The sequence below is a fragment of the Helicoverpa armigera genome, chromosome 4 (assembly GCF_030705265.1).
Source record: "Helicoverpa armigera isolate CAAS_96S chromosome 4, ASM3070526v1, whole genome shotgun sequence".
Classification (NCBI taxonomy): Eukaryota; Metazoa; Arthropoda; class Insecta; order Lepidoptera; family Noctuidae; genus Helicoverpa; species Helicoverpa armigera.
The window spans coordinates 6,544,486-6,557,587 of record NC_087123.1 but is presented as its reverse complement, the minus strand read 5'-3'; the positions used below and the strand labels follow the sequence as shown (position 1 = coordinate 6,557,587).

General features: G+C 35.3%; 3 protein-coding genes across 3 annotated transcripts; 1 reads left to right on the top strand and 2 right to left on the bottom strand.

Annotated features, from left to right (window-relative positions):
* Positions 1 to 1,674: 1,674 nt before the first annotated feature.
* Positions 1,675 to 3,345, bottom strand: LOC110384187 (tRNA-dihydrouridine(20a/20b) synthase [NAD(P)+]-like). The gene is made up of 2 exons (XM_021345333.3): positions 3,041 to 3,345; positions 1,675 to 2,786 (listed from the first exon to the last, which is right to left on the bottom strand). Exons 1-2 carry the CDS (start codon positions 3,160 to 3,162, stop codon positions 1,733 to 1,735), a joined length of 1,176 nt encoding a protein of 391 aa, XP_021201008.3. The 5' UTR covers positions 3,163 to 3,345; the 3' UTR covers positions 1,675 to 1,732.
* Positions 3,346 to 4,773: 1,428 nt separating this feature from the next.
* On the top strand, positions 4,774 to 5,795 carry LOC110384155 (transmembrane protein 242). The gene is made up of 4 exons (XM_064034425.1): positions 4,774 to 4,967; positions 5,160 to 5,261; positions 5,337 to 5,473; positions 5,576 to 5,795. The coding sequence occupies exons 1-4, from the start codon at positions 4,925 to 4,927 to the stop codon at positions 5,720 to 5,722; spliced, it is 429 nt and encodes a 142-aa protein (XP_063890495.1). The 5' UTR covers positions 4,774 to 4,924; the 3' UTR covers positions 5,723 to 5,795.
* Positions 5,723 to 7,579, bottom strand: LOC110384154 (programmed cell death protein 2). Its single transcript, XM_049846799.2, has 6 exons — positions 7,241 to 7,579; positions 6,956 to 7,135; positions 6,618 to 6,773; positions 6,408 to 6,503; positions 6,035 to 6,334; positions 5,723 to 5,919 (listed from the first exon to the last, which is right to left on the bottom strand). The coding sequence occupies exons 1-6, from the start codon at positions 7,421 to 7,423 to the stop codon at positions 5,767 to 5,769; spliced, it is 1,068 nt and encodes a 355-aa protein (XP_049702756.2). The 5' UTR covers positions 7,424 to 7,579; the 3' UTR covers positions 5,723 to 5,766.
* Positions 7,580 to 13,102: the final 5,523 nt, after the last annotated feature.

Sequence of the window (13,102 nt, the reverse complement as noted above, 5' to 3'; positions counted from 1 at the left end):
TTATAATTCATTTCGGTGAAAATTTCTAAGAGCTTTCAGTTTTTATTCAAAACGCGTTATGCAAATTCGTGCAAATGTTTGTGACAAAATTACTTTTACGGTTATAGATATTAATCAAAGGGATTTAGTTGTTACTTTGTCATTTGTATTTGTACAGCGCTATTAAGCGCAAGAAATACATTTTTCTTTGACACGTAAGAAAAAGTAAGTACCTTTAACCCACTCAGTTTTGTTATGTGATACCTAACATTATGCATCAATGTACCATTCCTCACAATTTCATTTGGAAATGTTGGAAAGTCGTTTAAGCTTCAACCTTAGGTAGGTATGCTTTTAATTTCAGCTTCAGCTATCTAACTATGTAAATTCATGGAGTAGATCTATCCACTGATCGATTGCGGTAAGCGTGTCAATCTCTAATTTGACGACGTTACGACGTCTTGGTCATCAACCTGGATATTTCGAAAAAAATCTGGGAGCTACCTCGTCGCTCTATAATCTTGTTTATTTTTTTCCAGGGATTGCTCATTTCATAATTAAAAATGATTATGAAATATCATCTTAAATAAGTTTTTCAAACGTGTTACTCTAATCGTGAGCCTTAACTCACTTTTCATAACAATTTGAGAGTCGACCTTTAGTTCAACTAAAGGGTTTAAAATGTAAAATAAAACAACCATCAATGAGGTCGAATCGCATCCTCAGAAAAATCTAGATAATGTATATCTAGCTACTTTACAAAGTTTCGATTTTTTTCGCCAAACTTGATGATGGCTCGGCCACTAATATCTGAGAATATATATGTTGCTCACTCATTCTCTTACGCACGTCCGCCGACCGCTTCGAGTTTTCCTAACCGCCCGCCATAAAGTTTGACAGGAACTACAATTAATAATCGTAATAATCATTAATGTAATAAGTGCGTAACTTTAGAGTAACTAAGCACAAAGTCACGCTCATCTAATATCCTTGTTCTCACTGTAAAATTTTAAATAAGTGTACTAATGGTGTATTTAATGTGCTCGCTAATAGACGGGTTTACACACCAGTGTTACACGTAAACTTGTAATTATTTTAACTTAACTCGGCAATTAAAGACCGAGGTAAGTTACCCACTAAAATTCGTGGAATTATATTTTCGACTGATTAAGTACATACGAGAAATGATAAGATCTAAATTAGAAAGGCCATTCAAAGTAACTGCGACCTGCCTGACCCGTCTACTTTTTCCACTGGATAATGGGTAGGTATATAATGAGACATACGAAGTTAAATTAAAACAAAATACAGCCCCGTTACACCTTTGCGGCCCATTTTCACCGATAGCAAAAACATCTGTCTGTTAAACTATTTACTTTACTTTTCATTTTTTTGTGAAAATTCGTAGATAATAGTTGCTTTAAGAAAACTGATATAACTTTGACCTAAAAATGTTTAAAATTATTTTTAGCATTTTAACAAGGCATATTCTTAAAAAAAAGACACAAGTCGTAATCCCGTCACCCTACTGACTAACCACTAAAACTTCTTTTGTAGATTCAGACATGTTTTATGTAGGTATGTTATGGAAGTGTATAAATAGTTAAATAGTTTTCTAATAGTTACCTACTAATATTTTAGGTAGGTATTCCATCTTTGCCATTTTCGGTAGATACACAGTAGTATAAATTAAACCAAGTTTGTTCAACAAAATTAGATTTATAATATTTTCAAAATATACAGCTATTGTAACTTAACAAGTTTCATCAAAAATATTTAAATCCATATAATCAACTGATTCGCTATCTTTAACACAGGATACGAAATAATTCCCATCAGTTATATTGGAATCATATTTATTGCAAATGCAATAGGTCATACTTTTACCACAACCTCTACATTTTGTAGAATGTTTTAGTGTAATCTCATCAGCAAATTCACAATTGATAAATTCATCTAAATTATACTTAAACTCTATATTATCATTAACAGAATTCAATAAATATTCCTGTAAGAACACATCAACACTTTCAAATGACTTTAAATGATTGAACACTTGTTTCTCTTGTTTATTTAATACTTTTTCTAACATAAAAACTAAGTGGTGATGGTAACATTGAAATGTTATTTTGTCACTTTCTTTATCTTTCATGTCCATCCACATTTTTACACAACTTAAGGGAGTCTTTGTAGCTCCGCTAAATAATGCAGGATTGGTCAAAAGGCCACTAGCAGCCATTATACCACTACATTTGACTTGTTCATACAAATTATCAGCATCATCCAATGTCTTTATACCTCCATTTGCAATGATAGGTATCTTCACAGAATCCACCACATCACGTAGAGCAGCTGCATTAACTTTATCTCCACTTTTCTGTGTAGGAGTCCTTCCATGAACTGTTAAGAAACTTACTCCACACTTTTCTAACTGCTGGCACATCTCAATGGTACGATTCAGTTCTTTCAATATTCTTATTTTAACAGAAACACTAAAACTATTAGGCAAACTGTTCCTGATACCTCTTACTAAGTCATGTATTACTTCAGGTTTTGATAATAGGGCACAACCATAACCATCTTTCATGGCCCATTTTTGTGGGCAGCCACAGTTCAAATCCACACCATCTGCGTACTCGTACACCAGTTTTGAGGCATCAACAAAGTCATCTCGATTGTTTGCTGCAAATTGAACAATCAAGGGAGAATCACTGACTGTTGTTGCAAACTCATTGTGGCGAGCCTTTGAGTTTTGACAAAATGAGTCTGCTAATATCATTGGAGAAAAGCATAAGTCGACGCCATAGCTGCAAGAAAAATAAAATTCATGACTCATGAGTATCAGTCTCTAGGGATTAATCATAATACGAATAAGTAAAGAAAATAGTTTAAAGTAATAGCCTAGCTAAGCTAGCTTTCAAGCCTAAGTAAAGCAATGATATAATTATAATTTAGTGGAATGACTGGCTAAAGTTCTGCTCACAATACCTGATCATAATCTTAACCTATCATTAGACTTGCATTCTAATGTATGCGATTTCGGCAACATGAAACAACTTACTTCTTAACAAGTGTCCTAAACTGCACTTTGCTGTATCTAACCATGGGAGCGCAAACTTTTAGATAGCTTTGATTGCCCCTTGCTTCATCAAACAAATCTATGATATTTAATTTATTCTTCATTGTTATTCCTTCGATGGCCAATCAATCTTTTCTTCTGCTTCGTCCCTCTACACTACATCTACGGCTTTGCCAAATAATACGCAGGCTGCTGAAGTAAAACTTTATTTTAGTTACAATAACATAACCTAAAACAAAAATCAGACGGAAATGCAAATAAACATAAGATGAGGTTATTTTTTTGTTGACATCTGCTATATCAGTTTCAGCATTTTTTACAATGGCAAGTATTCTTCTGACTGTCCTATTCAGTGGTTTTTCAGACGATTTTCAGTGGTGGTTATTAATATTTGGGAACTATATTTTTTGTCACCAAAATTTATATTTGTCATCAAGTTGTATCACCTAATCAATAGATCTATCGCCACGAAATATTTTCGTTCTCAGATAAACAAAGAGTGTCCCCAGGTATGAATTACCAAATTATTGTTAATATAATGTGTAAAATATGAGATGGATTACCAATAAAATTGAAGTGCATTATATGAATATTAACTTCGTTCTTATAATAATAGTTTTATTACTTAAATAATAGCTTGGTGCTCAGAATGGTAGATCTGTCACCAAATAAATCGATTAATCGATCCCTGACTGCGACTCCTTTTTATTTGTTATTTTGTCACCAATACAGTAGTTACATTTTATTTCGTTCAGTTATGAAAAACATGTATTCGTTACCAATTTAATACATCTGTTTATAATTTTAATGAAAATATGTTCAAAGGGAAGAGCAAGGGAAGGGAGACAAATTGGCGCGTTTCGGGCCTCAAAGAATGGGTTGTAGGTTGGTTGTACGATGCGCGGCGCGGGCAGCGAGATGCAAGATTACGTTCATTGTTGTGGGTGCATTTTATTAGCCCCCCACCGGAAGCAAAAAATTTACTTATCGGCCAGAAAAGAAAAAGGGGGCGCCCTTCAAAATAAAAACCAGCGCTGATTATTCAGTGATTGATATTTTTAACAATAAATATTGATTATTTTGACTTTAATTAAGTGTTTTATTTACTATTCAGCTAGAAATTTAATTTAAATATATTTATACTACCTGTGGAAATTAAGACCCTTGGGGGAGGCACATGACCAGTTAAGTAGTAGACAGACTCTTTTGGTTCAAAGTGAAATAATATATAATTTATTGGTGATCTCTTTAAATTAGTTTGCTTAAATACTATTAGGACAAACCTATTATAATACATACAAAACCATTTATTTGGTACTTGACCCCATATCTCCATGATTTTCGGTAATTTATTGTGGAATTGATTTTATACTGTTTGGTGATACATTTTGGTGACAAATCTACTATTTTGAGGGCAAACCATATTATTTAAGAAATACAAAACAGCTTAAATCATACCCTTAATATTTTTGAACGATAGTCATTTAAGTCATTATATCGACGAATTAATTTAACTTAATTTTTGCTAGACATTGAGGTCATTGTATAAAACATGTTAAATTTGTTTCAATAAACTAAATTAAATCCGTTAGATATGTAATTTGCCTGCATTCACGGATAAGGTTCGACTGTAGAATCCTTTAATTGATTTTAAAATGAAAACTATTTAATTTGCAATACTTTGACGATGTCAAACGAAACGTCGTTGCTGTCATGCCTGTCATTGTCTGTCAATAGTGTCAATAATTTTTTGTGAAATATATTTCGATTTCGTGATTTCTGAAGATATTAAATAACGACAAGAAATTACAATTAATGAGCAGCAGATAGTGCTGAAATATATATTTTTGAATAGTATGTAACACAATGGATGCCGTGGAGAAAGAAGAGCGTCTCCACCGAATAAAAGTTAAGTAAAAATAAAGTGCAAAGTTCGTCACGTTTCTGAAAAGCTATGAATTTATATTGTTTTCAGTAATTCAGTATGAATATAATGATTTGATGAAATAAAGTTATTAGGAAATGCTTAAAATAATTAAATCAGATTAAAAAATATAAAACCTGCTTTGAGTGAAAAAAGTAAAATTTATAATATTTTTAGCTGGTGCATTTCTGGCTGCAGTAGCGGGGATATCTGCTTTTGTAGGTTTTGGCGCAACACTCTCAACTGCTAGGAAAACAGATCCAAAATACTTTAGCAAGGGTAATTATTCATGTGAACCTTTTTCACTTCACTACAAGGTATAAAATTACTCACAACTTGTATTCTATTTTTAAGGTCTACACGGTAGCCCAGAGTTAGCAGATGCAGGTGCTATTCTAGCACTGAGAGCTCTTGGTTGGGGCACTGTTTATGCCATTACTGGCACCACATGCTTGTGCTATGGAATATGGAAACTATCTGGTGCTAAAGATGTGAGATTATATCACTATATAATAACTATGATTTGAAAACGCTCAATATACATTTCCCTACACACTTACTACTATAATATGGCTATTATTCCATAATTTCAGCTTAAAGACTTCAGGGTGAAAATGGGTAACATGTTGCCTGTTCTACCAAAGAACAACCCGCCCACATCAAGAACAGAATTCACTGGACTTAATGACCTGATGACCTATCTCTCAGAAGAATATGGGAAACCAGTGAAGGAAAAATAATTTTAGATTTGTAGATAACTTTATTGATAGTATAATTATGTTGATTAACTGGATAAATCTTGTTTTATAATAATTTCTTCCTTGTATGCTGGCCCTTGATCACAACTAGACTTACACGTGTACACTACAAGTACCCCCCAGTCAATGCTGTTGATTTCTATGCCAACACCAATAAAGTTGAGAAGTTGTGGCATGATCTGCAATGTAAATAAACATTTTATTTTATACATACAAGGACCTCAACAATGGTAAATATTATAAACTGTCAGATACAATACAATTTATGTCAAAGATTTGAAACGATGAACTGACCTGGAATTCAAATTGTCTTTCTCCGTTACAATATTGGCAATTAGGCACATTCACTAGACTGTTGCCAGAGTTACCAGTGATCCACAGTGGATGACCTCCTCTGTCATATCTGAGCACTTGGTCTGGGTGCCTAGCTACCCTTTTACTGAATTTATTGAAAACTTTATCTTCTGGCATAGTTTTTGTGTACTGTTCCAGTTCATCTTCACTAACATTGCTTAATGTGCCTGCTCTTTTTTCTTGCATCAATTTTCTCAATTTATCCATTTCTTCACCAACGTCTACATCTTTTGAATCCTCCTAAAAATTAATAGTGTTTTATTGAAATATTACTAGTAATTATAGTGTGCTATGAAGAAAAAAACAAGTGTACCTCATCCTCTTCATCTACTATAAGTTCCCATTCTTTGAAGAGTAACGATTTGCCTGCCTCAGTAACTACAAAATTGTTGGGTTTCTTGTCAGTTGTCTGTAAAATAAAAAATTATATAGTTAAATAATAATTCCAACAAATCTTTTTTGATACTATCATTATGGCAGTAAAACATAGGCAACATTTCACATTGTATAAAAAGTATTGTACCTGCAAATCTGGACAAACTTGCTTATGACCTTTTTGCCAATCAAGTATTTGATGTTTTCGACTGCAGTAATAAGTTTTCTTGCATTTAGAACAATGTGAAGGTCCTCTTAAACCACAGACATCGCACAACTTAGGCCAGTCATCCATTGGAAAATCCTAAAAAAATGCATAAGTTCTATATTTATACATATTGATACATTCTTCATATATATTTTTTTTTATTTTAATGAAAAATAATCACATGATGAGAATATAAAAAGAAAAATTACAAAAACAAAATAATAAAAATACTAATGAAACACCGAAATATAATAAATAATTAAGCTTAGGAAACATACATGAGTCTCTATTTCTTCATATGGCTCAAATGAATAATAGTCATTTTTCCTTGGTAGCTGACAGCGTAACACTTTGAAACTATCCGATGCATTAGTTTGACAACACGACCCATTTCTGCATACAAATAAAAACACTGTCCTGTGGAAAGCATTACTGGTCTCTTCATATGGTGCGTATATCTGAAATTACGGATAAAATGGGACTATAATAAATAAATATAGGCAATGTTTCTATTTCAAATGTAAGTTACTAATGATATTTTAAATAAACTGTCTTATTAATACCTGACAGAGAAAGACTAATGGATCATCACACTTATTGCAAGTGAGTTCCTTTGGGTTTGGCAAATCTTTCAGATCCAACCATGCTGGTTTTCCACCTACTTTACTGGGAAAAAATTTTGGATGCAGAAGCCAACTGCTCTTTTCTTCTAAAAATCCGATATCGACTTTATTACCGGTAGCCATTTATGGTAGTAAATTAATTTGTCTAAAGCAGCAAGTTTTAAGATAAACTATATTTCGGGAAGGAACAAGAACCGTGGTTTTCTACGAAAACTTTTCGTAAAAAGTTAAAACGTGATTTTCACAAGTTGTGTAGCAACTGTCAAATTGACACATGACAGTGACAGGAAGGACCAGACAGGACAGATAATGACATCTATATCGTTAGATCTGGGTGAGTTTTCAAGTCAATGGCAATCTGCAATTAAATCCGAGCAATAGTACACGCACCATTTCAGCCACACACACACAACACGAACGTCCGTCACCTGCAGATTAGATTCCTAAAAAATTACGACAAAGTATTGGTGAAAATATATCATGCATGTAGTCTGTGTAATATAGTCTTGCAAGTTGCCAGCTCCAAACATAATTTAGGATGGCCATAAACTCATTGTAGGTATCCGTGTATTTTCCTTCATCCATCCTCCGAGTCTTTTTCCCAATTATGTTGGGGTCGGCTTCCAGTCTAACCGGATTCAGCTGAGTACCAGTGCTTTACAAGAAGCGACTGCCTATCTCACCTCCTCAACCCAGTTACCCGGGCAACCCGATACCCCTTGGTTAGACTGGTGTCAGACTTAGGGTCAATTCTCACTGAAAGAGCAGCGGCCGGCAGCGGCCGTAAGAGCACGGACAGTGTAAGAGCGCGGCCCGCCGCGCTTGCGCTCCATCACTTGCATTTACGGCCGCTGCTCTTTCAGTGGGGATTGATCCTTACTGGCTTCTGACTACCCGTAACGACTGCTAAGGATGTTCAATGTTTTTTTTTCCTTATTGAGCTATAATTATTTCTATTTTTCTTTTTCATGTTTTCCTAGCTGATGCCTATATAGCGCTGATCTTGGCATGTTACTGGAAGGAATGGAACGTCATATCTAGCAACGGAGTAAGAAAAGATACAAAGAGAATTCAAAAGTTAAGCGGAGACACCTCAGGATGGACACCGCAGGCGGGGTAGGCTCCGGAAGAGATGGCGTGACGAACTAGACGCCTATCGTCCGGATTGGTGGACACGGACGAAAGATCGAGAAAAGTGGAAGCGAGATGGGGAGGCCTTTGCCCAGCAGTGGGACACTACAGGCTAGAAATAATAATAATAAAGCGGATCGGTGACCTATTTGGAGAAACCGAAGGGTTTGTATGTGCAATTATGGACGAAGTTATCCTGACGAATAACTACCGGAGGTATATTATGAAAGACGGGACGGTTGACATATGTCGGGCATGTCACCATCCGGGTGAGTCTATCAGACATATTATATCTGGTTGTTCTCGTTTGGCTAACGGTGAATATTTGCACAGGCATAACCAAGTGGCCAAGATCATCCACCAGCAGGGGCCCGATTCTCCTAATTTTACTTAAGTGACATACGTTTCACGTTCGACTGCGATCCAATCCCGACTCGATTACGATTGAAACGTATGTGGCATTCCGCTATTTTTTCTTTGAAATAAACGTTTTTATCCTTTTCTGTCATTCAATAATGAATAATTTTGTCTGCTAATTATTAACTATTGCAATATGATTTAAGAGCAAACTACCGTATAGACCAAAATCACCAAAGTAGCAGACCAAACGCAAACCAATCGAATGTCGTTGGAATACGATTGGTCTTATTTTAGTAGCAGAATGCCCGATATGGTTAAAACTGCTATTGCGATCATATTGCGATTCGATTTCTATTCGATTTTGACATTATTAACTTAGGAGAATCGGGCCCCAGCTTGCTCTGCAATACAACCTTGTAGACCTTGAGGTACCGTACTACAAGTATGCGCCCGACCCAGTTCTCGAAAAGGACCATATCACGTTGTACTGGGATCGATCTATCATCACTGACAGGACTATTGTAGCCAATAAGCCTGATATTGTGGTGATAGATCGATTAGCGCGCCGCGCGATGATAGTCGATGTCGCCGTTCCGCATGACGAGAACCTTGTGAAAGCTGAGAAAGAGAAACAAATAAAGTATCTCGACTTAGCGCACGAGGTTGTCGCCATGTGGAGTGTCGACACGGCTGTTGTTGTGCCGATTGTCGTTACGGCCAATGGTTTAATAGCCAAGAGCCTCGACGAACACCTCAGGAGGCTCTCGTTGGGCGGCTGGATCAAGGGACTGATTCAGAAGGCAGTACTCCTTGATACGGCACGTATTGTGAGGAGGTTTCTGTCTCTGGGACCCTAACCACCGGTACCTTGGACCCTGTGCCCGATATTGGTGGCAACCTATTATTTATATTTTTAAATGTTTTTTTATATTTAATATTTAAAAATGTAAATTATATGTTCTAAATAAATAAATGACAACAAAAAAATAAAGCGGAGACGCCCATGTAGGTAGGTCAGCATGGGCGTAGCCACACTGGGGCAAGCTGGGGCACTTGCCCCACCCTGGGCCCTGGCTCTGACCTATAAGGTGTCTGATTGATTTGATAAGTTTAGTTAAAATTTCGCGCTCGCTTCGCTCGCGTGTTCAGAAACTATGTTATCTTTGTATTTGTCAAGAAACAAAAAGTTAAGTACGTTTGGGCTAAATTTTACGTAATATTTGATTTAAGTCTGATAAAAATTTCGCGCTCGCTTCGCTCGCGTATTCAGAAACTATATGCCCTTATTTTTGCATTTGTCAACAAACAAAAAGTTAAGTACGTTTGGGCTAAACTTTATGTAATATTTGGTTTAAGTGCGATAAAAATTTCGCGCTCGCTTCGCTCGCGTATTCAGAAACCGTATGCCCTTATTTTTGCATTTGTCAACAAACAAAAAGTTTAGTACGTTTGGGCTAAACTTTATGTAATATGTATTTGGTTTAAGTACGATAAAAATTTCGCGCTCGCTTCGCTCGCGTATTCAGAAACTATATGCCCTTATTTTTGCATTTGTCAACAAACAAAAAGTTAAGTACGTTTGGGCTAAACTTTCATTAATATTTGGTTTAAGTCCGATAAAAATTTCGCGCTCGCTTCGCTCGTGTGTTCAGAAACGAAATGCCCTCACTTTTGGCTTTTGTCCTGTGTGTGCTATTGCTATGGCTATTGTTTATTTTCTGTACCTGAAAATATAAACCTCTCAAATTAAGAGATTAACAAGTTTGAAATTAACGGCTCAAGATACAAGAAATCGGAGGGCCCCCGCCCTCCCCCGGGGGATAGGTTGACTGCTGCCCCACCCTGAGCCCAAAGCTGGCTACGCCCATGTAGGTCAGGCGCCTTTCATCCTCAGAGCCTGTTTCCCAAACTATGTTGGGGTCGGCTTCCAGTCTAATCGGATGTAGCTGAGTACCAGGGGCCCGATTCTCCTAGGTTAATAATGTCAAAATCGAATAGAAATCGAATCGCAATATGATCGTAATAACAGTTTTAACCATATCGGGCATTCTGCTACTAATAAAAGACCAATCGTATTCGTTTGACATTTGATTGGTAAGCGATTGGTCTGCTATTTTGGTGATTTTGGTCTATACGGTAGTTTGCTGTACAATCATTTTGCAAATCGTAAATCATTTTCAGACAAAATGATTCATTATTGAATGACAGAAAATGATAAAAACGTTTATTTCAAAGAAAAAATAGCGGAATGCCACATACGCTTCAATCGTAATCGAGTCGAGATTGGATCGCGGTCGAATGTGAATCGTATGTTGCTTAAGTTTTCTTAATTTTTTTTTGGTCTTATCTTAGTAGCAGAATGCCCGATATAGTTAAAACTGCTATTGCGATCATATTGCAATTCGATTTTAGGTGTCCCACCTCATAATTTTGATTTTGCCAGGAATTAGTAGTAATTTGTTACTTTTCACTCCTCTTTTCCTGAATTTGTTACAAAAGCCGCTAGGACAAAGAACAGTTGGCCGCTAGAACCGCCATCGCCCGTTTAGTATATTCAGAAAGGTCTGTTAAATTATACAAACAATGTTAACAGTTAAGTTAAGTTTGAATAAATATAGAAATTTGTTACAGCGAACAAAAATACTAGCAGGTTCAATGTTATTTTAGTTGACGAATATTTACAAAAAAAATAGTCGATGGGTAACGTAAGAAACTGTATGAGTAGGGTGTCCATGCATTTTCACATATTCGAAATTTTCGTTATTCACGTCTTATTTTTTTAGGGAGAGTGCATAATTTATAAAAATCAAAGTCACAAATAGATTAAAATTTCTTTATTTACAATCAACACAAAGGCAAACAAATCAAGTAATAAAAGACAACCAGATAAATATAAAATCTTCATAAACTAACACATAATATTTATAAATTAACTGACACGAATATATGACACAGAATGTAGACATATTTTCTTAGAGGTAGGTACTTATTTCAATTTTAAAAGAATTGTCGTCGTAACAAAAATATTTATTGTTATTTAAAAAATGACATTTATAGTGGCCTATTTTTGTGCCTGGTATAAATTCTGTAGTACCAACTAAGAAATAATAATTATCCATAATGCTAATAGTAATCGGCAATTCAGTGAGTAAAACTGAGTCTGCAGCTCCGTTTAAATCAAATGTTATGATCTCGCCTAGCTTAAGTTCACCTTTCAACTCTGTGTCACATTTTTGACACACAATTGATATGTTTGCCTTTGTGTTGATTGTAAATAAAGAAATTTTAATCTATTTGTGACTTTGATTTTTATAAATTATGCACTCTCCCTAAAAAAATAAGACGTGAATAACGAAAATTTCGAATATGTGAAAATGCATGGACACCCTACTCTCATACAGTTTCATACCACTGTGTTTTTGTAAATATCTCCTAAAATACGAATGCTGCAGTTAAATTCGCTATATTTATTCAAACTAGCTTACGTTACCCATCGACTAGTACTTTAATTAAGCTAAAACCTACTTTTAATAACGAGAAAAACGAAATTGTATTTTAGGCATATTGCCGTCCGCGCGGCCAACTAAAATCGACTCTAACATATTATTGAACCTGCTTTCTAGTATTTTTTTGTCTTTTTTCGCTGTAACAAATTAAAGACTAATTTTCTATACACATTAGCCTCTATTAATTTGGTGCCTACGGTGATATACTTACCTACTCATAACCTGAAAACTTAACATTGCATAACTTTTTGTATATCTACGTTTTGACCTTTTTTATTTTTGTAACAAATTTAACAAATTAAGACCTTTCTTTTGATGTATCATTCGTCTATCTGCATTGTATAGTTTCTGAGTAATCACGGGCGATGACTACGGCAAGTGGCGGTTCTAGCGGCCAACTGTTCTTTGTCATAGCGGCTTGGTTTTTTTTGTAACAAATTCAGGAAAAGAGGAGTGAAAAGTAACAAATTACTACTAATTCCTGGCAAAGTTTCATCAAAAATTATGAGGTGGCCGCGCGGTCGAAATGGACACGATTTTAGCATTATTAACTTAGGAGAATCGGACCAGTGATGGTTAAGAGGACGAATTGGAATTTTTGGCGCCAAGGATGTCAATTTTTCTCAGTAAATACAAAACGGATCAAAATACAACTTGGTTACCTGAAAGTTCATGATATAAGCCTTATTTTGTTAGTTGTAGAAACATGATTAGGTAACTTTTATAACAGAGAAAATATATCAAACATACCTCTTTTTAAAAAGAGATTCACATATTATGGGCAAACGGGACCGATTTAAGCCTC

Coding starts and splice junctions, on each gene's coding strand:
- LOC110384187 (XM_021345333.3), bottom strand. CDS start 3,162: ATGAAGAATAAATTAAATATCATAGATTTGTTTGATGAAGCAAGGGGC. Junction 2,787..3,040: donor TTTAGGACACTTGTTAAGAA/GTAAGTTGTTTC, acceptor TTTTTCTTGCAG/CTATGGCGTCGACTTATGCT.
- LOC110384155 (XM_064034425.1), top strand. CDS start 4,925: ATGGATGCCGTGGAGAAAGAAGAGCGTCTCCACCGAATAAAAG. Junction 5,262..5,336: donor TCCAAAATACTTTAGCAAGG/GTAATTATTCAT, acceptor TCTATTTTTAAG/GTCTACACGGTAGCCCAGAG. Junction 5,474..5,575: donor AACTATCTGGTGCTAAAGAT/GTGAGATTATAT, acceptor CCATAATTTCAG/CTTAAAGACTTCAGGGTGAA.
- LOC110384154 (XM_049846799.2), bottom strand. CDS start 7,423: ATGGCTACCGGTAATAAAGTCGATATCGGATTTTTAGAAGAAAAGAGC. Junction 6,774..6,955: donor ATGAAGAAATAGAGACTCAT/GTATGTTTCCTA, acceptor GCATTTTTTTAG/GATTTTCCAATGGATGACTG. Junction 6,335..6,407: donor TAGTAGATGAAGAGGATGAG/GTACACTTGTTT, acceptor ATTAATTTTTAG/GAGGATTCAAAAGATGTAGA.